Source organism: Drosophila kikkawai, chromosome 3R (genome assembly GCF_030179895.1).
Source record: "Drosophila kikkawai strain 14028-0561.14 chromosome 3R, DkikHiC1v2, whole genome shotgun sequence".
Classification (NCBI taxonomy): Eukaryota; Metazoa; Arthropoda; class Insecta; order Diptera; family Drosophilidae; genus Drosophila; species Drosophila kikkawai.
The window spans coordinates 35,245,300-35,272,052 of NC_091731.1; the positions used below are offsets into that span (position 1 = coordinate 35,245,300).

General features: G+C 42.2%; 2 protein-coding genes across 3 annotated transcripts; one reads left to right on the plus strand and one right to left on the minus strand.

The window, feature by feature from the left end:
• Positions 1–647: 647 nt before the first annotated feature.
• On the minus strand, positions 648–5,133 carry Elp1 (elongator complex protein 1). The gene is made up of 6 exons (XM_017163010.3): positions 4,509–5,133; positions 3,307–4,450; positions 1,851–3,248; positions 1,550–1,784; positions 1,086–1,465; positions 648–1,029 (listed from the first exon to the last, which is right to left on the minus strand). The coding sequence occupies exons 1-6, from the start codon at positions 5,079–5,081 to the stop codon at positions 965–967; spliced, it is 3,795 nt and encodes a 1,264-aa protein (XP_017018499.1). The 5' UTR covers positions 5,082–5,133; the 3' UTR covers positions 648–964.
• Positions 5,134–5,349: 216 nt separating this feature from the next.
• On the plus strand, positions 5,350–26,205 carry Csk (C-terminal Src kinase). Of its 2 annotated transcripts, none has more exons than XM_017163012.2 (9): positions 5,350–5,933; positions 21,509–22,062; positions 22,154–22,857; positions 22,923–23,142; positions 23,208–23,476; positions 23,544–23,705; positions 23,769–23,964; positions 24,460–24,546; positions 24,610–26,205. In XM_017163012.2, exons 2-9 carry the CDS (start codon positions 21,700–21,702, stop codon positions 24,784–24,786), a joined length of 2,178 nt encoding a protein of 725 aa, XP_017018501.1. In that variant the 5' UTR covers positions 5,350–5,933; positions 21,509–21,699; the 3' UTR covers positions 24,787–26,205. The 2 variants fall into 2 exon arrangements, with proteins under 2 accessions (XP_017018501.1, XP_017018500.1); XM_017163011.3 differs by lacking the exon at positions 5,350–5,933 and adding an exon at positions 14,532–15,449.
• Positions 26,206–26,753: the final 548 nt, after the last annotated feature.

Consider the following 26,753-nt stretch of genomic DNA (forward strand, 5'->3'; position numbering starts at 1 on the left):
GTCGGGCCCACAGTGCGCATGCTCGAAAGCTATTTCTTTACAGAGCGCTAACAGAAGAATGCAAGTGCACATTTTTGCACTGTTAATCGGGAAATGATGGTTAAAAGTAGTTAATTAAATTTAATTGTAACTGAAGTAGGGCTATTACTCTGTTGAGATTGCATGTTGAGGGTTCAGAACCTTTAGCAAGACAGAAGAGTATGCTAAGTAGATGAATAGTCACAAGATTATGAATGGATATTAAAAGTAAAGTGATTATTCTTGGCCCTGTTATTTTTATTTTTATTATTTATAGCAGACTTTCTCTTATTAGGTGATAAGTCTTGTATAATTTTATCATCAAATAATTAAATAAAATCATCTATAATTATAGAAAATAGAAAGGAATACTCCTCGAGAACATTTCGTCCCCACTGTTCCCACCACAACTAGCGGCTACCTGGCAACAATGGGCGCCCACAACACAAATCCCGGCAGGTGAAACCGGTTCCAACCTTCTCCGGTGGTTGCCTCCGCCTCTACGGTTTTTGTTTGGCAAACAAAACGCTTCACTGCAGCGGCGCAACAGCAACAGGAAATCATATCAGGCAAAATGTTTGTTTTTCTCAAAAAAGGAAATATATATTAAGGGCGTTGCTGCTCACAGGCGGCAGCGATTATAAATGATATTTAAGAGACGACGCCCCCAATAAAAAAAAAGTGATAGTTCCGAATCGAACATGAGTTTTGGGGGAAGAGCCCCATGTCGTGCCGCCCACTTTTGCCAGCTGCCTGGCACTGGACTGGCACTCATCAGTCATCTGCCCACTGCAAGCGGTTGGTTTTTTGTTTAATTTCGATACATTCAATTAGCATTTCAATGCTACATTTATTTCCAGAGCAGTGAAAGTAAAGCTTAGATGGGTGCGGATATTGGGGGAGGATTGGGGGGGGGCGACCAGCCACACGCAAATAAAACGATGACTCACTGGAGGATCTCGTGCTGCCAGTCGATCAGATTTAGCTGCGGCTTGAAGCGCTTCAGGGGACCTGAAAGCATCTCCGTTAGAGCCTTAATTTAAGGGAAGGAATTAATTAACACTCACTTATCAAGGCATAGCGCTGCTCCTTTTGCAGCGCCAAGTAGTCCACATTGGGTCCCGTTAGATGCTGCGCCACCGATCCATTGCTCACCAGCTCCGGCGTCCAGATCTCGTCCAGCGACTCCTCTACCGTCTTCAGCAGCGTCTTAAATTCACGCTGCAGTGACGCCGCCAGGGAATCGCCATCCACAGGTGCTCCGCTGCCGCCCAGCTGGAGCAGCGCTTTGCATGTGTCACGCACAGGCTGCTGCTGCTGGGCAATCTTCGTGACGTGGTTGTGCAGCGCATCAATGAGCGCAATGTCTTCGAAGGGGTTGCCCGGCTTCAAACTGAGCAGCTTGCGTTCGTGCTTACGTCGGTTTTTGCTGGAGCGGAATGTCTTGCTACAAGGAGGGAGTTATAGACAGGGAGTTATAAAGTGAAACTCTGGCTAGAGTGCAGTGGAGCAGGTCCAGGTCTTAACTCACCCGGTGCCACGAGAGGTGCCGCTGTAGCGTGAGGAGTGCAGACTGGTTGTGTCCGACAGAAGATCCACCTCCTCGATGTCCAAGTCCCCATCGTTGTCCGCATCTCCTGAAGAGGCTTGCCTTTGGCGAATGTCCAGCAAGCGTTGCTTGTACTCCAGGAAGAGTTTATGATCAGCTTGCAAGGAGCCCTGTAACTGGGCTCCGTAGGCCAACAGAGCGGGAGCAATTTTCTCCACTAAAAAAACGAGAAAAAATTAAGCTAATGAATACAAAAAATGAAAACCTTCTAGAGACTCCTCACCCAAAGCATCTCCCTGCTCCAGACCGGCTTCGTAGATGGCCCTGCCGTACAGATGACCCTCTAGCAGTACCTCCAACTGCCTGTTCCGGTCTCCACCATGCTCCTTAACCAACTCATAGGCTTCCATGTGTCGTCCCTGCTGCTGTAGAGGTCCCACTAGTGACAGAGCCACCTGATCCAGAGGCTCCTCCAGCTTTTTGGCCAGCACTAGGACACGCTGCCAGTCTAAAGTGTGCTTGGCACTGAGCAGCGCCTGCTGGAGTTGTCCTCCACGCTCGTACATCAAACTGGCATTATCCAGCTTGGCATTGGCCCTGAGGTGATCTGCATAGGCCACGCAGACGCGCTTGTGGAACTCCTCGTGCTCCCGATAGCAGGACAAGCCAGCTGTGTACAGACCATGCTTCCTGATAAACTCCAGAGCCTCCTCGTAGTGCTGCTCCCCGCAAGCAGCCAGATGGGACAGGGCCGAGGTATATCTCTTGAGGTGATCATCAATCCGGAACTTGCGATAGTCCGTGGGCAGAGCTTTTAGCTCATTGAGATAGGGCAGAAATTCCTTCGGATCCTTTTGCGATTTTTGGGCCACAAACAAGACCAAACCAAAGTCGTAGGTACCTAGAGCAACGTTGTACAAATCATTCACATCCACTAGATACAAAAGGTACTTCAGCAGCTGATCTGCCAGTGCTGCATCCGTCTGCTTCTCCTGCCAGATGAGCTGTAAGGCCTGCTCTAGGCGACCCAACTTCACATAAGCTGTGATCACAGGCAGGCGGAAGCGTTCAACATCTTCTGGCCGGGTGGCTTGCTCCATGCGTTGGCACAGCAGCCGGCACACATATTCCACCTTCTCCTCCACCCGATAGTCTGCGGGATAGGTCTGCTTGGCAGCCTCGTAGTTGCTGGAGTACATGCCCTTTGAGAAATCTTCGTTCTGCAGTTCACTTAGGAAAAGACAGAGCCACTGGCTCTGTTTTATCTCTCGCAGGAAGACGTCCACCGAAGCTATAAAAAGCTCTACGTTGTGATCCCACATAATGTTTAGGTTGATGCGCTGCTTCCGCAGCATCTGCATCGCCGCCTGGTATTGCTTCCTAGCAAGCAGGGCACCAACCAGCTCCAGTACGAGCACGCGAGGGCAGATGGCTTCGAGATTTCCGCGCGGAAGTTGGAGAACCACTCGCGCCTCAGTGGCCACCGCGGTTACCAGCTTGCCGCCACGCTCTATGTTCCTGCTGGCCACTTGGCGGCGATCCTTCAGTCGGACAAAGTGCAAGGCATTAAGCTGGGTGTAGGCCAGATAGTTGCCCACCACGCAGAATGAGGTGACGTCTTCGGCAATGCGATGACCGTCCAGGTGGAGCAGCTGTTGGTTCCGTAGAGTAATGAGACCACCTGGAAATAGAGGTAAAATATTAAAAAAGAAATTTGTAAAAACCCAACTAGAACCCACCTGTAGAGTCACTGTTGATGGTGAACCACTCGATCTGGTCAGCTGCCTGGGCCAACTGCACATGCGTTCGCTCCACCTTCAAAGTGTTGTCCGTCTTGAGAAACACCTCGTAGGTGTGACCATTATTTACCGTCTGCACATAGAACTCATCCATGGCATTGGCTCCCACAGACAAGGCATTGACCAACCCACTGATTCTTAGGGAACACTGCACCCGGTAGCAGAGCTCGCCCTGATCATTGACCTCATCTTCATCGGGCTCCTTGTTCAAAAGCAGCAGCCGCGTAGATCCTCCCGTGCTGTACGTGGCCAGCAGGTAATCACAGTTGAAGTACGTGAGATTTGCCAGAGGCAGGCGCGAGAGCTCGGCATCCGGCATAAGTAAGCTGGCCCGTGGTTCCTGGCCGCTCAACTGCTGCATGGGCTCGTAGAAGTGCAGCTTACGATCGCAAGTATAAACACACAGGCTGGTCTCGTACCAGGTAAAGGCATTGATGTAATTCTCGAGCTGTAGGACGCGCTGGCACATGGGCGGTGGCACTACCGCCCTGGCAAAGTCCGTCAACAGCAGACGCTTGCCATCGATGACGCCCACGACGCCACTGCGCTCGTAGCGATCCACAGCAAAGGCCCAGCAGTAAACCAGTTGCTTTCCACTTTCCTTGACCAGGTGCAATGTGTGCTCAGCTCCCATGCGCGTGTCCCAATGAAGCAGCGCCAGGGGATCCACTTGGTCGAAGATCAACACCTGCTTTAAGTACCAGTGGTAGTTGCCTATCGTGTACAGATAAACTCGCTGCTCCTCCTTGGTAGCTGTCCTGATGGCCAGAATATCTGAATCCTCGCTCCAACGAAGCTGTACCACAGGCTCCTCTTGCAGATCGAAGGGTAGAACCAGCTCCCTATGCCTCAAGCCATTCTTCTCGAAGAGCGCTATCGTGGACTTGTTGGGGAATCTCTGGGGCAGGGCAATCCAGTTGCCTGCTGGTCGCCAGGCCACTACTTCCTGCAGATTTGCACACCTTTCGGCCGTGTGCTGAAGTTTTCCCTCGCAGTCGTATACCTTGAAGGTACGACCCACCTGGGCGGCCACGTAGGAGACCACAAAGTGGGCGCCATCGCCGCGCCAGGAAATGTGGATGTCCTGCGAGGTAAATATTACAATTAAACAAAGGAAAATTGGGATTATTAATTCCTTTTACCTGGTTTAGCTCCTGCCAGTCTTGATTAGTGGTGTCAGTAGTTCCTGCCGCCTGCTTAGCAGCTTGCTTTCCCTCCGAACCGTGAAACTGTGTCTCCTTCTTGCCCCATCCCACGTTGACAAACTGCTGATCCGGGGCCAGATCCGCGTTCAGCGGCTGCTCGGCTATCACATCGAAGGTGCTGGTCATCAGCACGACGTTGTGAGTGCGGGTCACAAAGGCCACAACCTCCTGGTTGGGTGACCAGGCCATGCGCTCGATCCCTACTTCACAGTAGGTGCCCTCGTTGGTGGCTCCCGTCTGGGGATCGATCAGCAGAACCTCGCCGGCGCCGCTGGCCACACAGATCGCATTGTCCAGCTGCAGGAACTCGGCGCCCACAATGTCCGGCAAATCGGCAATCACTTTGGACCGCACATCGCCGGACCCCTGCACGGCGTAGATCTTGCTGTCGGTCACCAGGAAGGCCGTGTCGGAGGCGTCGCCATTTAGTTCCGGCTGCAGGAGGAGCTGGCGGGGCTGGGCCACCGCTGTCTCCAGCTCCTGGCAATATTGAAGCTTCAAATTGCGCATATTTCGTAAATATTGCACGTGTGGAACTGTGTGACCGGAGCTTTCGAATGAGCCAAAATAAACAAATGCATTCCTTGCAAATACTAAAGAAATATCTAAAAAACATCAGACTAATTGGTAGATTAATTTAAGTAGTTTAAGAAAATTGAAAGCTTTTTAACGCTGAAATTCTGCTATTAGACATGTATAAATAATTATTTAAATAAATGTCCAAACCTAGCTATAAAAGGCATTCCCGCCACTCTCCAGTCTGGTCACACCAACAATCAAGAGTTGCACAACACTAGCCCAAGATGCGGCCATCTTGCTCTGCTCTCGTGTGAATTTTTTGTTTAAATTAATATCGCCCGTGCTGCGGACTGATTGATCGAACCGAACGCCATGCTCGGGCTAAACTGAAACGAATGCAAGTGCGGATATGCATAAGTTGGAACGGAGGACGGCCGAAGATCCGGAGAATAGAATCGAAAATTCCACAAAACCAGCAGCCAGTTGTTGGTCAGTAGGTGTGCGTGTGTGTGAGTGCTAGTGCTTGTGCAAGTGTTTACGTGTGTGTGTGTATGGAAGGAGGCACCAAAACGGAAAGGTGGTGCAAATGTTTATAAATATATTATACACCGTATTATATATGCGTGATAATTCAAATGAAATGTGCATGTGGCTAATGCGACGTTAGCAGCGACAGCGACGTCAGCAGCGACGGGACGGCAGCGTCGGATTGGAATGTTAACGGAGAGCACCAGCCAGCAGCAGCAACAACAACAAAAACATCAGCAGAGAGGCCAACAAAGCAGCACAACAAAAAATAATAACAATAGCTAAAAAACGCAGGAAAACATCTCAAAAATTTGGGTAAGCATTTTGGGTTTTACTTTAAGAGTTTGCTTTAAATGTTTTTTGAAAGCCGAACTCAAGGACTCCGCCCAACGCCCTTTTTTTTGCAGCGTCGCGCTGTCTGCATCCTTAATACACTTGTCGCTGTGTTTGTGAGTGTGCGTATGTGTGTGGGTGTGAAAGTGACGAAAGTTTGCGGAAAAAGGATAACACAATTGTGTCCATAAAGTGTAGCTAAAAATAAAGAAAACATCTCGAAAATACCTTTGCATAATCCACCTCAAAAAAGACAGAAAACAAAAACAAAAATCAAACAAATATTATTGCATAAATCTTTGCCTCATCATTAAGATGATAAATATAAATACAAACAAAATTTGGCAGCTGCAAGAAAAAAAAGTATACAGTACACTCTCCGTTATAACTGTTGTAACGGTTAACTATGCGTGGAGAAAAACTATAAGCGTAAGAGTATTGGGAATACATGTTATAATTTTTGATATGGTAATAAATTTTACTAAACCCAATTCTTAATGAAATATATACTTTGGTAAATCTTAATCTTGATAAGAAATTTGAGAAATAGTCGTTTGGAATTTTATGAATTCCTGGCTTTGGGATACCTTATACATTTTACAGGACATAGGAATTAAAAGTCTCAACTGATGTTTAAATTGTTTTAATTCTAAATGAATATCCATTTTATATCATAAGCCTCACTGTATCTTGCTTGTCCCGTGTATGTTTTGCAAAGTGTATTTGTTTTCCTTTTTTGGGTCACTATATTTGCAGCTTCTTTATATTTGAATTTTTATCGCTGTTGTCTGAGGTCAACTAGTTTGCTTCATAAAAAACGAAAGCAAAAATACAATAACGAACAAAATAAAAAATAATAACAATAAAACAGCACAAAAAACTACGCATTTTGGGTTCCAATTCAAAGCGAAAACAAAAACACGTTTTACAACTCTGCGGCGCGAAATTGTTGTTGTGGCTTTTTGAATAGCGAACTCACACATACACACACGGCTTAAGCCTAACATACGTATACATATACACAAACGGGCCATGAATGACCAATGCGTACAACAACAACAAAAAAGCATGCAGCAGCAGCGCCGAACAACAACAACAACGACCACAGTAGTAATTAAAGGCAATAACCGAAGCGTGGCGCATCGTAGTTTTTGTTATGGATTTCCGTTCGTAGTAGTTCGTAGTTGTTTTTGGTCAGCATTTTGCGTCGTCGGCAAAATATTCGTGCGCTGACGTCACACGTAGGCGCCACAAAGCTCCCTCTCACCCTCCCCCACATCTCTCTCTCTGGTTGGCTCTCTGTATCCCGTTTGTTTGTTTGTTTGTATATTGCAACATGCGTGGGCGTTATACTCCAACTGTATCAGTGTGCGTAAGTTTGCTTCTTTTTTTCCGTCTGTGTGTATGTGAGGTCAGTATTGCGTGAACTTTTCACATTGGTTTGAGCTTCGCGTTCCGAGTTGGACTTACTTTTGGCGCTCACTGTTTGGCATCACGTTTATAGCGAGCAAGCATCAGTGTATCTGTCATTTTCAATTGTGCTAATTACGCCCTTGCATGCCCACTGTACGACTCGTGGTCTGGTTGGACTGATTGGAATGCTAATTGGAATTAGTAATTGCAAGCTTTTCTGATGGGCAATACACCGTTATTAAGCTGCTTTGAATCCATGAATGTGTTTGTAAAACAGTTAATAATTAGTATTTATTGATTTTGTAGAACAATTTTTTTTTTGAAACAAAAATTAAAGATATTGTTGAGGATTTCACCATTAAAATATTTAAATAAGGGATAATAAAATCTGTATTTCTGACTGCATTCTTCAATCTTTGAAGGAGTATTTCCTCAGTTTGCTTTGGACCACTTCTTATCTTATTTATTTTACCTGATTTTTTAATCCAACAAGAAACAGGCTGTACGAAATGAAAACTTCTTAACAACGGCAGGGGATATGACAAAATGGAATCTGGTTTATCGTTTTAAGCCTTTAGTGATATCTGTTATCTAGAATAACTGGTTCGTAAATGATATGTGTTTGGCATTCTTAACATTTTTTGCTGCTCTCATTTTTCGCTGCTCCGCAAATAATTTCTTAGCAAATTTGAGCTTCTTTCCCCGTTTTTTGTTTGTTTATGTTTCTTTGCGGGTATTTTTAGCACACATGGTAGCCCTCTCTTTGATCTACTTGCTAGTGGATGTATTTACAGTGCGAATTCCACACCAGGAGAACTAATGATACTGGTACTGGTGACGTCAGGAAAACTCCTACTGGCTGCTTTTCTCTATTCACAATTACAGACTTCACTTTGATGCTAATTGGCTCGGCAAAGTATGCAAAAAATGCCACAGAGAAGAAAAAGCGAAGAAAATCACGAACTGCTGTGGTGTGCACAACTGCAAGCTGCAAGAAAGAAAGAAATAATAAACATTTTGATGTCTACATTTTTGCAAACAACTGGATTCGACAGCGGCAACAAATTGCAGCCTGGAAATTGAGACGAAAAGTAAACATGCAAAACCCGAAAAAAAAAATCAGACAAGGGGGATGAGGTGGAACCGACACAATGGAGAAATTAATTAATATGGCCAGCGGCAGCAATTAGACCAAATAAACGAAACAGAAAGGAAATCGATCCAAGCGACAAGCTACAGTCAGTGATATTGGAGCGTCTGTGTTTCAAAAACTTTGGACTCATTCGATGACACTAGATACACTGATGAAAAATATGTGATAAATGTGATAAAATATATTATATATTTCTTGAGATAACCTTTGAAAAAGGTTGTCAATTATTATTAAAATTGCTTACGTTCATTAATGAACAATCTACTGATAGCCCAAGCCAAGCGTTGGGTATTTCATCTTATATGACGAAGAGAGTTTGATAAAAGTTTATAACTTAGTTTTCCGTGTAAAATTGGCTACCGCATTGTGACTTACTTTTGGCCAGGCTAAAAGCAAGACCGCAGCAAAGACTTGAAATGCCAAAATTGGTCTAATGAGTTGGCCAACACACATAGTTTTGATTTTATTTACACCGCCACAAGCTTTCAAAAGGCAAATCGAATCGCCGGGAGCCATCAATGCAGCAGCAGCAGGTGAGAAATTGCATGCTACCCCCTGGATTTTATCGCATGCGATAAAGCCCAGCCCCAGAGAAGAAGCCGGCTCACAAACACACAAGAAAAGTGGAGCTTAAAAAAACGCTCTCTCAAGCTCCGAGGTTTTGGTTTGGTTTTTTTTTTGCTTTCATGACTCAGGTAACCTGAGTCAGGTAGAGCGGCAAGTTCGTGCAGCGATTTTCAGTTGAAAACTTGCAGGCGAGGCGCGCGGTCGCACGAAAATCGAGAAAAATAATAATAAAATCGGTAGCCACGCATGCGCAGATCTTCGAATCGCGTGTATTGTTTGTTGTTCAATCGATTGCAATTGGCTTTCTGCAATATATATACATAATAACGATAAATTATGACGGTCGGTGGTATGCAAAGTGGCCGCCGCCCAATAATAATCCATTCAGTGCAAAACACAAAAGGCAGACGTTGCTGCTGCCCCTCGTGATGTAACGTGCGAATTCGAATTGTTGATATTTTCGCTATTGTAATAATTAATTATACAAGCGGGAATACATTTTATGGGACGCCCCGAAGGAAGCGATTTATGCAAATTATCACACAATAAATACACTGTAAAAGCGCGAAGAAAGTGAAACAAAAGAGAGGAGTGCGAAAATATAAGCTTCCTGTGGCTTCCAGTGGATGATGGATTCAAGATCTCTATTTCTACATTTATGAGAGATATTTGGATTTGGTTTTTGGCTTTGGTGGCGCAATGACCTTTGTGTGCTTCGGCTTTTTGATTTGTTCGCCATGTCGGGGATACGTCCGTTTAATTATGGGTTTGGGTCAGATGTATGGGGCATTAGCAGCAATCAGTGTTTGAATGTGTGTCCGTGATTAATTTCGAAATATTGCTGAAGGCATGCACGGAGGAAATTGAATATGGGGTTAAATATATTTGTTATTTAGGGTATACTTTCGGCCTATTTTTTTGTAGATATAGTTTAAGGAAATCTAAGAAATTGTACTGAAATTTTAAATTATTAATTAATAGAGTGAAGATTATGGCGAATCCAAGTTTCTGCCATCCTTTACGAGAAGATTTTTGCTCCTAAACCACAGATATTCTTATGAGTGACACAATGAGGATAATGAAAAAGCTTATAAAGGAAACATCTTTAAATCTCAAATACAAAACTGTCTTCATAATTCAAATAAAGTATTAATATTCAACTTTAAGTGGTTCAAGTTGTAGTAATCAACTATCCAAAAAAGTGGAATTTAATTAATACCATTTTTATAAAAACCATCTAATTGGCAAGAGGCAATACCCTATTTGGTAATTTACCATTTCGGAGTATCTTTATTTTTTTGCGTGTGCTCCGTTCCCCTGAAGATGATCGCTACTGCAAATTTGATAGTTTGAAAGTCTCAAATGAAAGTAACTTGGCTTAGTATTGACTCCAATCTCTCCCCTCACTTTTCTGCAACTGCCAGGAGGTTTTCCCCAGAGTAAACTTCAATCACACAGTGCTAATTGTTTTCCCAGGTCTCTGTGTAAATTGAATTCTCCCCTTTCTGCCCAACCATTACTGCAATTTCTTCGCCATTCTTCCATTCTTCTCGCTCTCTAACTGCACATTTTAATCTGATGCCAGGCTTAAGGCTACGAACCGCGGCTGATCCCAAAATTGCATGAATCACTCCGGCTTAAGACCCCTCTCTTGCCAATCGATTTGGACGCTAATTTTGGCGACGTGCAGACATTCGACTTTGACAAAATAAAAACAGGAAAACTGCGAGACATTGTAGGCTGGCTAGCTGGCTGGCGTGTCGAGCGGCGAAAAGGCATTTTCAATTTTCCAGCGCATTAGTCATCGCCGCTCTAATCGGCCAACAAAAAACCGGAGCCTTAAACTGTAACTAGTTTTCGCCAACGCGACTCTCAATGGGAAACCAATCCGCGCGAAACGTCATCCTGAGCGAGTCCGAGTCCCAGTCTTGGCTGAAATTTATATCTCCAAGCTAAGCTGTTGGCTGGACCGAGTGAAAGTGGACAAAAAAAAAAAAAGAGGGGGAAAAAGACTTCAACTTCAACTGCAGACGCGTGAAACAATTTTGTATGTTTTTCTTGGCTCTGTACACGACTTTTATGTGTTTTCCATCCACTTATTCAATTTGCCATTCACTGCACATAAGTGAAGACGAGCTGAGAAACCCTCCGAGATCCAAGTTGCCAAGTTACCAACATACCAACTTGGCCCCTTCCTTCTTCCACCTGGTCAAAGCCAATGGCGCATTTCATTTTTCACTCGGACTCGGCTTGTTGGACTCTCTTCATTTTCTTTTAATGCGTGCCTGGCACGTTGAATTAATTGTAAAACTTAAATTATTAATTAAGACCTCGCAATGGCGAATGCTAAATGCTCTTTGTCTAACATAAATTGCTGTCAATTTGGGCATTTTTTGTTCGAGTTACGGTTACCGTTTCGGGGCAGGGTATTTTTGGGAAACTTTCACCCGACGCTGCTGCCGCTTTTTGCCAAAATGATATATGCAACAGGTAACGCCGCCGGCGGCAATCAAACCGATCCAATGCGATCCGAAACCAACCGAACCCGTGCTCGAAACCGAACCGAGACCCACCCATCCCGAGGATATCCGGACCAGCTGCAGCAAAAGCTCACTGAAAACCCGGCCTATTGTCTTTAGCTCTTTTCTTGTTTTGTTTGGCTTTTCTGATTGTCTCTTCTTATTATTGCCCACTTTGTTTCAGCGAGCGTAGATTTTTGGCTTTTATTTTGTGATTTTGTTTTGGTTTTTTTTTTTTTACTTTTTTTATGGCATTTCGTCAGCGGCCGCTACAGAAACTCAAACTCAAACTCGTTGTGTCATACATAATTCTGTTATTGTTTTATTTAATTAGTTTTTTTGTCGTTTCTTTTGGGTGCGCAACCGAACGCTTTTCCCACTCTTCTTCAGAGAATTTCATTTTGGCCCCGCCAGCACCTTTGTGGGTCATGATAAGCAATCACTTTCCACGTGCCCAATTCCGGCTCATTTGCATAGTTAATTTTCGGTTGACATTTGCCCAGGAAAGTTCTCTCTCAAAAGAAAGTGAGTTGTGGGGGGATTGCAAATGAAAGGTTTCCAGGTCTTTAATTTCGAAATTATTGTTTTTAAAGTTTAGAAATAGTTAAAGAATAGAAAAAGTTGACTCACAAACTATGGAAAATGTTATAGCTTTGGAGCATATTTTTATTATACGTGAAGAACAGCAAAAAATAGTTATATAACTTCCTATCATTTTAAGTTTTTACGATCGAAGAACGTTTAAGTATCAAAGAAACAAATAAAGCTTTGATGAGTCATCAGTTTTTAATACCATGTTCTTTTTGTTTATGTTTTATTGTGTTTAAATCTCTAAGAATTTTAAGTTTACCTTATTTCTTATTGAGACAATGGATAACAATGATTGGGAATAAATATCTAAATGCAAAATAAAGATGCTTCAATTTTAGACTACAAATTTATGGAGGTTGCAACCTATAAAAGGCGTTATTCTATTTCTAATTTAATCCGAAGTTCAGATTTTACTGACTTAATACGGGTGATTATATAGGCAACATGCAGCTATTTTATTTTATTTACTAAAACTCCAGTAACACACTACTTCCAAATCTTCATGTTAATTTATGTTCCCAAGGTTTGGTAAATAATTAAGACTTTATCTTGCTCCCAACTACTATATATATATATCTTTTCATCCTCTGACTTTCCCAACATTTTCCACCTGCCACCGAGAAAATAGACAATAGGTCTTTCTCTGCCTGATCCTCTGCTGGGTTCCCACGCCCAAATTATTTGCACAATATGTGGCTCCAGAGAGCTCCCCAGTAAATTCCAATTCAATTCAGGCATCTCGTTCGTGTTTTCCCAACCCAGAGAGAAATAAAGACAACTGATTTTGGCCCAGCCAACGTTTTTCGCTGTTTGTGGAGCACTCAAAGCTCATTGTCGGCGATTTCAGTAAGCCAAGAGCAGTAGGCAACTGACGACAAACCGTTAATGTGGCGAATTGGTTCGCTGAAGAATGCCAACAGAAACAAGAAAGGAAGCTAACTTCGGCACGCCGAAGTTTGTATACCCTTGCAGATATTATTTCATTACATTTTACCTATACTTATTATGTTTACAGTTTGACAGTTACAGTTTTACATTCACACCTTTACATTTTCTCTACATCTACCGATCGCTCCTATGGCAGCTATATGATATAGTTGTCCGATTTTCATGAAATTTATACCAAAATTTTAGAATAATAAAATAAGCTTATATCTTAGAGTAGATGAAAATACGTTGAAAAACAACGAAGTTATAATTTTTTTCCTATTATTTTTCTGTATCGTTTCTATGGCAGCTATAAGATATAGTCGTCCGATTTTCATAAAATTTTTACCAAAATTCAGAAATAATATAAAATGGCCATATCTAAAAAATGGTGCAAAAATTTAAAAAAACAGCAAAGTTATAATTTTTTTTCTAAAAATTTATCGAACATTTGTATGGCAGCTATATGATATAGTCGTCCGATCCGGCTCGTTCCGACATATATAGCAGTGAGAGTATATAGAAGACTATATGCAAAGTTTCATTCAGATAGCTTTAAAACTGAGGGACTAGTTTGCGTAGAAACGGACAGACGGACAGACGGACAGACGGACAGACGGACGGACAGACGGACATGGCTAGATCGACTCGGCTGTTGATGCTGATCAAGAATATATATACTTTATAGGGTCGGAAACGTCTCCTTCACTGCGTTGCAAACTTCTGACTGAAATTATAATACCCTGCAAGGGTATAAAAATTAAATAAATATATATATACCGAAGGCAAAGAGTTGTTATTATTTAGTGAAGAACTGTGGCGGGAAATCCCCTTCTCGGAATAAATTCAATTTCTGCTACTACCTCTGGTTTTTCTTTATTTTTCTATCTCTCTATGCCAGGCTTTCATTCTTGTCTATTTTTTTTTTAGCTTGAATTTTCTCTTTAGAAATTTTCCATTTGCACTTTTTGTTCGCCTTTATTTGCCCCGGTCGCTTCCCTATTGATTCTGACTGGTTCCATTGTGGCAACTACTCTCGATGCTGGCCCGATACCAAATCGAACCGCTTACAGAACCTTAATTAGTATTATTACCAACGAAAACAATTTGCCGGGCTTTGTCCACTTGAAGCCGGGCATTAGCCTCGTTTTCAGTTCTATCAAGAGGGCGGGGTGGTGATTTTTTGCTGCTACTGTGCAGGAACAATGGTATTTGTTCAACTATCTTTGCCTTACTCAAAATAATGCATTTCTATTAAAATTAGAAAGTCTAGCTTCGGGGATAAATAATTAGAGTCATGATTTCTTAAGTAAAAGGCATTTACTTTAGAGTTTTAAATAAGAAATTTAAAAAAGAAAAGGTTTTGTGAATATAATTTAATTTCCCTGAAATATTTTTTTATGAATATAGTGCCTTAGGGGTCATTGCTCAACCAAAAACCAAGCCTAGACTTATATTTAGTGCAAGGAAATCCATTTTAAACGTGAACTATAAACCGAATGTGAACGCAATGCCGGAACATGGTGACAACAATTAAGATAACCTGCGATGGCGTTTTCATCCAGTCCAACACGTACCTCATGCCCTCACCTGCCAGTGGCGCAGGTGCAGCAGGATCTGCTGCCTCGGAACGGGCACTAAAATCCTCGGCATCGGCATCCAATTCGAACAACGAAAGCGACAATTCCCAGACGAGCAGCGGCAGTCAGACCACCTCTAGTGCCAGTGCCAGCAAGCGATCTAATCGATCGGCGGTGAGCCGGGGTCATCGGGGCACAGGATCAGGATCCGCGGACACCCGACGTCGCTACTACTTTGGCAGCAAGGATATATATTGGTGCAAGCAGAGTAGAGAGGGTTCCGCTGCGGCATCAGTCTGCGGATCAGGACTATCGCGCAGTGCTAGCAGTGTCACCCACAAGGAGGCGGGGATTACACACGCCACCCACAGTGGAGGGCAGGTGATTGCCCGGGCGCGTCGCAAGCCCATCCTGCTCTGCAGCAGCCTCAGTGCTGCCTATGCACCATCCCGCAGGCGGGAGTTCTACTTTTGTGACAAGTATGCACCGTCTCAAGGTCGGTCGGTCACTCCCACGAAGCCAAATTCTGGTGCCGTCGCATCTTCTCAGTCGCCCGCCCCGCCCATTGATGCTCGTCTGCTGAATTTCCTGCGCTGCGCCCATCGTAAGTTCCAGGCGGCAAAAACCAAATCAGAGCCCCCACAGACCAAAGAAAAGTCCACCTCTGGGAATTCCCGGGAAAGGACAAAGCAACGTGGACAGGAGTCCCAATCGCTGCCGCCCATCGCCAGTACCGAGGAGTGGTTCGGTTAGTACAAAGAGATAAAAGAATTAATTTATTTATCTATAAATTCTGTGATAGATAAGACTACGGTATATACCCTGAGTTACAATCCAATAAGACTTGCTTTAAGTTCTAAGCAAACCTTAAAAATGCACTCAGCCCTGCTCCGAATTGTTGCGGCCTGATGTTGCAAGCTGTTGGTCTGCAGATTGGGTTTCACTCCACTCCACTCTACTCTGCTCCATGGCAACCGAATCTCTTTCCGCTCGCTGACATTGAAGCAGAGTATTGGATTTTGGCCTAACCGTTGGCCAATAATAACGACAAGACTCCAGCGGTGGTGTCCAGTGGCAGCCAAGACCCGCTGAGATTAGGAGAAGGGATCTATTGGGCCACCCAGCAACCACCTCTGCTCAGGGTCAGCCACATGAAGCAGCTAACCGTGTAATTAGCAGGTACATGTAGCAATGTCTGAATATGGCCCCCCCTCTGTGTTCCCTCTGTTCCAAGTGTAGTGTTTTCCCAGTGTCTTCCTTCTTCCTGCTTGCGGTTTTCCTGCTGCTCATCGCCTTGCATGCGATATGCAAATTTCAGCCATCACACGCCATTCACGATGACGAGGAGCACCACCAGCACCACTACCTAGCGTTGTTCCATTCATGGCTTTTGTTTAGCTCCAAATCCTCCCTGCTCAGTTCCCTTTTGGCCAAGCCCAGCGACAGACTGACTGACTAAGGTTACCTTTCTTTCGGCTTGCACTTTCCAACTGGCAGCACAATACAATGGAGCAGGAACCCACCGCCACCGGCAACTGTTGTGACTGACTTTGTGCAGGAATGATTGTCTGCTGTGTGTATTTATATTTACCTGTCGCCACCCATTTCATCTGCTCTACACCTGAGTGAAAATAGTGTGGGAGAGTCCCCCAAGTTCCTGCTGCTCTATATCTGTATTTGTTTATGTTTATACCCCGCCGTGTGGCAGTGCAATTATTCTAGAAAATTGGCAAAGGCAATGGTGATGAAATATTACACTTATATTATAAACTTGGTTATTTTAGTTAGGCTTTTCTAACCTTCTTTAGATAATAATTTTGAGGTATACCAACTTGCTATTGTTTTCATAGGAATCTGACTCAACCGCTCATTCAAAGGAAATTTTAGTCATTCTCTAAATAAAAGATTAGATTTTTGTTATCATTAAACTTTTGCCATTTGTTAGTTATTTGGGTATATAAAATATGAATTATTTTAAAACAAATAAAATTTAAAACGTCTGAGATATGAATTTATAAAATTTCCTGTGAAAAATTTCTTAAGGAGAAATATTTAAAATGGCAAATAGTACCTATATCAATACGAAAATATAAATTAATCGAGGTATCATTAAAGATTGCAGATTGCAGTATTATTTTGAATAAAGCAAATAAAATAAGTATTCTTGCTAGTGTATCTGCAACTTCGGCATCACAATTTGCATTTCTTTTGTTATTTTTTGCCGAGTATGCCTGTGTGTGTGTTCTGCACTAAGTCACACACAATAAGGAAGCAATACAAAAGATTCTCACGTACTTGTTACCTCTATAGGTGTAGAACTGTGTTTTCTCTCTCTTCCTCTGCTGCTGCCACTTCTACCCAATTTGCTCCAGAGTCATATAACATTATTCTAGAGCTTTCCGGGATAATCCAGAGACTGAATTAGGCGATTGTGTGATGAGAATAAAACCATTTTGTGAACCAAAGAGTTTTGAATAATAAAAAGAATAATTTGTTTGGCGATCCAGAGCTTAAATTAGCTGACAATGAAAAACTTTGCTAATTGGGAAACAATGAAATAAGTTCTCAGGCAGCGAAAATAAGTTATTTAAATTAATATAAAGTGCATGAACGATTTAAATAACTTATTCATTTAATTTTTCTTATAATTATAGATAGCCTCTCCTTCATTATAAATATGACTTTTCAAAGGGAAATACCGCTCCCTAACATTAACCGTATCGAATATCCAAATAAATTCTTTATAAAGCCAAGATGTGCTTAGCCCCGAAAAATATTCTCCAAGCTGATTCTATTTGACACAATTTCCTCCGCAGTGCATGTTATTCGCTGGTTTGGTTAATTAGTAATATTACCTCATCGAGAGTCAGTTGGATTACTGCTGCGCATTTCATTTGACTTTGCTCAACACCCACAACCAGTCTACAGTCCACAGTGCATTGCAAAATTATACGTACTCGCAGTGTGTGCGTTGAACTGCCGCCTGCCAATTGCCAATGAATCATTCAGTTTTATTGTTTGCACTTTTTGGCGAACCTTTAGAAGCGCTTTTTGCACTCATGTCCGGCAGGTGGGCAATTCGTTGTCGTTAAATTAACTTTGTGCCTTTTTTTATGATTATTATTATATTTTCAATATGTAAATACAATACACAAAGATCGCTGCTCATCTGCTGGCCAGGTACACAATTGTTGTTTATTCACTTGAGAGCGGTTGATTTGTGTTTGAGGAGCGTGTTTCACCTGTATGTCTTCTCCACACCCTTCTTTTATATTTACCTGTTTGTTTACAAATTCCAAAAACTATGGTTGTTTATGCTCGTCTCGCTTCTGTGGCGCTTGGCATTCTTTAATTCCTCTTGGCCAACAAAACACTTTATTAGTGTTAGATATTAATTATTTGCGGTGTTTTTGTTTAGGGTTTCGCAAGACTTGCGCTTGCTGATAGATATGTATTTGCATTGCCAAAGCTACAGGTGAGTGAGGTAATATACCTGTCGATAACTCCCTGGCACGCACATGCAAGGGTAAGCAGCACTGGGGGGCGCAGTTGAGAGGGAAAGGAAGTGTTTAGTAATTGGCCTGTCACCAGGCGCTGACTAATCAAAGGCAGCCAGTAAGTCGAGTCACTCCCAGCGATGACAGCTCGAGTGGGCACATTGCCTCTTTACATAAGACTATAACCGGCATTTGTCCAGGCAATATACTTTTATTTTTATATATCTTTGATCGTATCTGAGAGGTCTCAATAAATGAGGTGCTTAATTTATTAAAGAAGATACCAATAAACCTGTTAAGGAATATGCAAACAAAAATCAGAAATAAATGATCACTGATTAAAAATTGACATTCTTAAAATATAACATCTGTAAGAACTGTGTACTCAAGAGCTGTTAAAAATTAGCAAATTTGTATTTATATTAAAGAAGAGTGTATCTAAAAACTTGTTATTAAAAAAAAACAATTTTCCTGGTCTTGTAAAGATATCGCTAGCTTTGTAACAGAGCATACTGAGTTAGCATGATTGTATGACATTCTCACTTATATCTTTGTGTATTTTCATTCTCTGACTCAGACTTAAGGAAGATTTCCAGGCTGAGAAAGGCTCCAGGGTAATCTTATGACTCTCTCTGAGTCAAGGTCAAGTCTGGAAAGGAAATCCATGGACTTTGATGTGTCTCGAATCAGATCACCCTTTGTTTAAATTTTTGTATGCACTTAAAATTCCCTAAGAGGCAAAGCTAAGATGTTTATGTAAGTTTTTACAACACAATTTGTTCAGTTGTTTAAAAACTACAAATATAAATCGTTTAGCTAAGGTTGATATTCAAGCTTGTTAGTGATAGTTCTCAAAATAGTATAGTTTATGCCTATTGTTCTCTGAAGACTTGTTCTTTTAGTGTAAGGCTAAAAGTTCGAATTATCTTTTACGAAGCACAGTGCTAAATTCCATGAACAATCAGAAAAATGAAGCGACGACGAGTACAAAAATATTAAGACTATTGTCTGCGGGCGTGACTTCAAAGTTCCGACAGCTCTCGTCCGGCGAACAGGAAGCCAAGCCATGACTATGACTGTATGTATTGTATGACTGAATGCAATTGCCGAACGGATTCGGATTCGAACAGTCATGCTAAGCCAATTTTGGCCAGAAAGATAACCGAAACTCCAGTTCCTCGCGTATGGCGGATGTGGCTCCAAATAATTTACGGGCAAGGTTTCGGGCCTTCGAGAGCGGTAAACTGACCTGCGTGTGCCCTCCTCCTTCTCCACTGCCAACCTGTGGCAATTTAAACAATGCCCACTCACTCCCACTCCCACGATAAATCCACGTCCCAATGACTGTGACAAGAATGAGAATTTAATATGCAAAAAGCGTTTCCGCCAAGAGCGAGCGAGATTCGCTAATGAAATTTGCATAAAATTAAGAAATTAAGCTTGCTGGAAATGGAGGCATCACTGCCTAAAACAGCACAATTACAAGTAAAGTAAGTTCAAGAGGAGGGTATGATAAAAGGCCTGGTAGAGCATTTACCTTTTTTGGGAGTGTCTGGGAACACTGAACGAAAAGTTCTTGAATATTTGGATTCTTGCCTATGATATTATGTTTTTCACACCTTTAGTAAATTGTTTAATTTTGTAATCTATTAAACATGTTTATCGGCCTTTATAATAATACGTGTTCGCAAGAGGGGTCACGCTTTACTAAGAGTTTGTAAAAGACCACTTGCCCTCGGACCCACAAAAAAAGGGAATAAAAAAGTAAGCTCAGTTCGGCTCTTTTCTCTTTGCTCTTTTGAGAGGTAAAGATACTTTGCACAACTTCTTGACTGGTCTCTCGCTCTTACTTCCACACTTTGCCTGCAATGTACAAGGAAAAAAGCAACAATATAAATTATTAAAACTCTTCCACTTCATATGGCTCAGTTTTGAAAGCGAAACCAAAAGAATATTGTTAAAGTTTAATTTATTACCAAATAAATAAAGTCGGAAAAATATAATTTCTATGTTAGAACCTATATTTAGTATATTTTTTGTTAGTGTAAAGATATAAAACGATATAAAACTGACTCATCCCGAATTCGTAATCGTGTCCAGGGAAACAGTAGCTCAAACCCGTAAAAAGTGCGCAGTAAACGGATTTAATTATGCCTGTCACATGCAAATGTTTTACATTTGGCGAGTGGATTCGCTCGATTCACCCGATTAACATGCCATTTGTGTCCATTTGAGTCACTGGAGTGAAGTGTGGAGTGTGTTGACCAACAATTAGCATTGCGCATCCAAAGCTGTTGTCGTCGCTTATGCAATCGCAGCTAGTTTATGGATTCACTCACTGATTAAATAAACGTGCGTTTGGCCTCCAGACTCGATCACGAGAGCTTTGGCTATCTTGGGAAACGAAGCTCGGATTGGGGAAATGCATATGGGTTGTATCAGAGAATCATAAGATGGTGAGACATAAGAAATTTGTATAATGGAATCTGGTCTAGCGAAGAGATTGTGTGTGAAGCATTCTATGGTTTTTCTTTGCAGAGATAATAGAAGTTTTTTGATTATAGAGGCTACAACATGGAAAAAATCTAAAGCTATTAACCTTTTCATAAATACAACATTTAATGGTTCAGACACAATCTCTTGCTTTCCTAGATTTGAATAAAAATATATGTATTCTGTTGATTTATTTAGTTTCGAATTAGCAACCTTAAGAAGAAGTGCTTTCATAATCATATTCAGGCAGAAAAAAGTTAGGAATTTGTCTAACTTTGTAAGATGTAAGTCAAGTCTGAATATATGTCTTGAAATTAAATATAATCGTAGAAGAAATAAATATTATGAGTTGATAATTTGTGTCTTGAATTGAAATGTATTAATGAAAAAAAAAAAAAATATCTTGAAGTAAATAGCATTTGAAGAGATTATCTAAACGAAGTATGTTTGAAATCTTATCTAAACAGCGCATGAAAGCAAAATTTGATTATAAATATGAATAATATTAATTTATTGTGATAATTACACATAGTTCCATATATAAATAAAAGAAAAACAAATAAATAAACCGCGAGTTATGCAATTATTGTATCCAATCTTTTCGATTATTACGTGAGTTGCCATAAAATACATTACATATTTGAACAACTGATTGCATTGGGCATAAATAATATAATTAATGGAGATAACATTGTCAATACGAAAGTGTGTGTGTGTGATAAGATTAGATGCTTTTGCTGTGGCCTGAATATATCAGCAAATAACATCATCAAATGGAACAAAGCTAATGTTCGCACTCAATGTTCTATTATTGCAGACGAGGAAGCCCTAGCCAAGGAGGAGACTAGCCGGGCAAAGAAGCAGCAGCAGCAGGTGGAGGAGAAGGAGAAGCGGGAACCCCTCTCACGTAAGGTTTCCGGCGAGGGCGATCTGATCACCGTTGAGATCAAGCAAGGACCATTGAGGAAGGCGTCCCCACCCAAAGAAGCCCTAACGACCGGCTCGGCGATGAACAGCCACGCGACGGCCACCCAAAACGGACAAACCACGGTCGTTGGACACCATCGCGGATTCTCGCAGCCCTCAGTAACGGTGGCCGCTGCGGCTGCAACGGGCAATACAGCCGGCGATCCATGGTTCCTGCAGACCACCGGTCACCAAATGCCGCCCACTGCACCGCTGCGGCACAACAAGCGGCCGGCGCCACAGCCGAACGCCGTTTTGGGATCGGGAGCTGGCATATCGGCAGCCGGCGGGGGATCAGCGGTGGGAGCTGTGCTGCTGCACCAACAGCAGCTCAGTCAGTCGCAACCGCATATTGTGCCGCCCAGCATACCGCCGCATCATCACCATCATCGCGAGAGCAATGTGGTAGGTGCTCCTCTCCCTCTCCTCAAATACTATGTTTATATATTTATTAAATTGGCCTAACCCTCGACGTTGACATTGCCTCTCCTTTCAGCATCCCAGCCAGGCGGGAGCGGCGAGCGCCTTGCATTTGTCATCGCATGCGCTTAATAGTCATAATTTAATCAGCAGCGCCAGCAATCATTCGCCCAAGTCTCCCAGCCAGACGCAGCAGCAGCAGCAGCAGACGACAACCCAACAACAACAGCAGCAGCAGGTGTCCCACAGCATACTATCCACGTTTGCGCCTGCACCCACAGCCCCCTCTGGTTCAGCGGGATCACAGCCAGTGGCGGGTACCGCGGCCGCTGTAGCCGCCGTTGCCCAGCAGCAACAGCAGCAGCACCTCCAGCTGCTGGCCAACTGCGGTGGGTCCAGCGGATCGGGTTTGATGTCCTCCTCCCTGAATGCGGCGCAAATGGCGCTACATAGCGCCGAGCGGGCGCTGCCGCCAAAGAGCCTGGCCTTGAGTGGCAGCCAGCATGGCAGCAATATGCTGCTGCACACGACGACGCAGCCCAGCCAACAGGCAACCCAGCCAGCGGCAGTTGGTGGGGTCAGCGGAACGGCGGGCATGTCCACCTCGCTGCACAGCTTCGATATGAATGGAGGTGTTGGTGGCGGTACGGGCGGTGTGAATGCCAATAGCGCGTGGTCCAGCGGTTCTACCACAGCCATGAATCATGCCTCCCTCTCGCCCACATCGATGGCGCCGCAGCAAGGTCGTTCGCGGTGCGAGGTCAAGCTAAATGCCATGCCGTAAGTGTCAAAATAATAATTAATATTTTAGATATTTCTTTGCTATATATTTTGTATTCCTTCAGCTGGTTCCATGGCAGCATAACGCGAGACGAGGCAGAGCATCTCCTGCAGCCAAGGGAGGATGGATTGTTCCTGGTGCGCGAGTCCACAAACTTTCCCGGTGACTATACGCTCTGCGTTTGTTTCCAAACCAAGGTGGAGCACTATCGGGTCAAGTATCTGGAGAACAAGCTGACCATTGACGATGAGGAGTACTTTGAGAATCTGGGACAGCTGGTGGCGGTAAGTCATGGCGAGAAAAAGCCTTTTAAAGCCATGTATCAAGCCTTAATTCCATTTCCAAACAGCACTACGAGGCGGATGCTGATGGGCTGTGCACCCAGCTGATCAAGTGCTTGCCCAAGCTGGGCAAACAAGAGTTCTGCATCAACTCCAAAGATTTCGTGGACAAGGGCTGGGTCATACCGGAGGCGGAGCTGCAGCTGCGCGAGAGCATTGGCAAGGGCGAGTTCGGGGACGTGATGCTGGGCATATTACGTAACGAAAAAGTGGCCGTCAAGATGCTCAAGGATGAGGGGGCCGTTCAAAAGTTTCTGGCCGAAGCCTCCGTCATGACGTACGTTTTTACTCAGCTCCCCATAAATCATTTTTAATTATTTAAAAATTCATTATTTCCCTAACAGAACCCTGGAACACGACAACCTGGTCAAGTTCATTGGCCTGGTCTTCACCAGCAAGCACCTGTATCTGGTCACAGAGTACATGAGCAAGGGGTCACTGGTTGATTACCTGCGATCACGCGGACGACAGCACATAACCAAAAAGGATCAAATCATTTTTGCCTAGTAGGTTTTCAGTATTTCTTATTTATCAATTTTAAATTGTAATTAAATTTCCTATTTAAACAGCGACACTGCCTCTGGTATGGAGTATCTGGAAGCCAAAAAGGTTGTGCATCGCGATCTGGCAGCCCGCAATGTCCTTATCTCGGAGGACTGTGTGGCCAAGGTATCGGATTTCGGTTTGGCCCGCGAGGAATGCTACAATCTAGACGTTGGCAAGCTGCCCATCAAATGGACGGCTCCCGAGGCTCTGAAAAATGGGGTAAGTTGTGGGAACTGTTGAGCATTTAGAAAAGAAATGGGATAATACATATAACGCTACTGTAGCGATATTTTACACAGAAAACTTATGTTATCACTTTATAATTTATGTATGTGCATTAAATTGATATTCTGTTGGATTTATTGAATCAATTTTATCAGAAAAAAATAGAAATATAAATTAAATAAAATGTTTTATATCTTCGATAAGATCGATATTTTACCCTTAAAAGCAATACTTTTTAATATTTTAAAATTCAATACATCGAAGTTTACGACCTCTTTCGATTTTCTATCGATATATTTATACAAATTTAAATTAAATAATATTTTTCCGATATATTATCGATAACAATAATATTTTACCCTTGAAATTAAAATATATATATATATATAATATATTTTAAAATATTGATTTTCGATTTTTTATCGATATATACCCCTTTTCCGTCCACATATATCCCTAAATCTAAACAAATACTCTTTGTTTTTTCAGCGTTTCTCCAATAAATCCGACATGTGGAGCTTTGGCATACTGCTGTGGGAAATCTATTCCTTTGGACGCGTGCCTTATCCCCGAATTGTAAGTGACCCAATCCTTCAATAAAATCAGGAATTAATTCAATATAAACTAACTTTCTTGCAGCCATTAGCCGATGTGGTGAAGCACGTGGAGGTGGGCTATAAAATGGAGGCGCCCGAGGGCTGTCCACCGGAGATCTACGAGATGATGCGCCAGGCCTGGGACCTCAATCCCGCCAAGCGACCCACATTCGCAGAGCTCAAGGTGAAGCTACAACTGCTGAACAATGCCACAGCGTGAGGAGACCTCGATTGGGATTGATGCAGGAGAAACTACAGCGGATTGTTCAGAACAGTTGCCAGCGAAGCCAGAGCCAGAGATCAGAAGAAGCGAATAAGCGCAGGCTGAAACCAACAACACCGAACACTGAACGCAACAATTTTTCGTACGATTATATACATACTTGAATATATAACTAATTTACAACAATTTATTTACATATATAATTTATGGAGTAAGTTTTTGTAAGCCTAAGCGAAGAGATGGAACCCAACACAATCAAGCAATGTTAGTGAGTTGCGCCAGCTTCCGACATATAATTAAATACGAACTACGGGCAAGGACAAGAGGGTGGGGAAGAAGAGCTTCTGTGTAGCCTATCTAACTACCTACTACCACAATATTACGTTATCTGTGTAACTGTAGCTATTTATTATCGGACTCCACTGTAAGATTTATTTTCTGTATCCCCTGTATCTTTATGTTATAGAATACGCATACATATGAGCGCGCCTCCACCTCCCTTCTTGGGGGCAAGCAATTGTTTATAGAATGTGTTTCCCCATTTGAAAGACGACAACTTTTATTCGAGTTTCCGTTTCTGTTTGTAGCACAAAAACCAGGGGGGATGATGGGATGACCACAAGGCACTTGTCCAACAAGTCGTTGGGGAAGAGATCAAGCTGAGAATTAGTTAAATTTAGTTACATTTATTTGTATTGGGAATCAAAAAGAAGACAGCAAAAAAATTATATTAAAAAGAAAAGAACGAAGGCGGCTACAGTCGCGTGTCCTTAAACTCAAAAAATTAAAAAAGATAAAAACACTTGTGAAAATATGCATTACATTACAACTTCTACATATAATACAACAATACACACATAAACTACGTATTTAGCATATGAATCGATTAATAATAATATAAATACATAAATTATTATATGCGCCAAGTTCGTGAATATATTATTCGTTCATTATTCGGTCCGTTCTTCTAACAAGGAATCTCCTTCTCTCTGTACTCTAATCGAACCGATAAACGCAAAGTAAACCTGTAATTTATTTTATAAAGAGTTACCCCCTTAATTTACTTAATAATACCCATGTATTATGTTAAGCAAAACCTTGTACATTTATGCGTTTTTATTTCCAAACCAGCGGCAGCCACTTTGCTTTAACATTTAATTTTAGTCTACTTTATGTAAAACACACACACACACCATACACCCCTCACACACACATACAATTAATTAATTTTAAAGTTATTATTTTTTTAAAAACAAAAAAACACAAAACACATCTATCCACATTGTAAAAGAAAGAAACGTTCGAGAGACCAGACAACAATTTGCACCACTACCACACGAAACTTAATTGAGGTGATTAAACGATGGCAGAGAGAGTTCTAAAACTTTTAATAAAAGTAAAGAATACAAGCATGAATGCGATTTTGAATTTTTATTATAACTGAATTGATTTTGATGCATTTTTGGCTTAGTTACGATCGATTTCTAATTGGGTATACAAATTTCGGCTTCCAGGAGTTATTTTCCTTCACAAAAACAACAAAACTTTTGCAGCTTCCCAGCAGATGGATCCGAAAATGTCCGCTAAAAACATTAAAGACGGACAAAGATTCTGATTTTACGCATTAGTTTAGCTAAATGCTCAAAAACGGACGGGCAAACGGATGAATAGCGGACGAGTATCGCGAATTCTCAGAATCATAACCGATAATTATATCGTAAAAGGTCCGCAATCGAAATCTTATTCGGATTCCGAAAATGATAGCTTTTGCTGTCACAAACCCCAGTACAAGAAATTTACTGTCTTAACTAAAATCGAACGTTTTGTCCGCCTTAAATCCGTAAAACTTCCGTTTTTAATATTTTTAACAAAGTTTTTGTCTGATGGGCATAAATATTCCTTTATTTCAATCAATTCCTTATACCTATGATCAAAGGAAATACGTTCTTAATTCAATAATCAAT

Coding starts and splice junctions, on each gene's coding strand:
- Elp1 (XM_017163010.3), bottom strand. CDS start 5,081: ATGCGCAATTTGAAGCTTCAATATTGCCAGGAGCTGGAGACAGCGGTG. Junction 4,451..4,508: donor ACTGGCAGGAGCTAAACCAG/GTAAAAGGAATT, acceptor TTTACCTCGCAG/GACATCCACATTTCCTGGCG. Junction 1,030..1,085: donor GCAGCGCTATGCCTTGATAA/GTGAGTGTTAAT, acceptor AGATGCTTTCAG/GTCCCCTGAAGCGCTTCAAG.
- Csk (XM_017163011.3), top strand. CDS start 14,642: ATGGTGACAACAATTAAGATAACCTGCGATGGCGTTTTCATCCAGTCC. Junction 23,706..23,768: donor GATCAAATCATTTTTGCCTA/GTAGGTTTTCAG, acceptor CTATTTAAACAG/CGACACTGCCTCTGGTATGG. Junction 23,965..24,459: donor CCGAGGCTCTGAAAAATGGG/GTAAGTTGTGGG, acceptor TTGTTTTTTCAG/CGTTTCTCCAATAAATCCGA.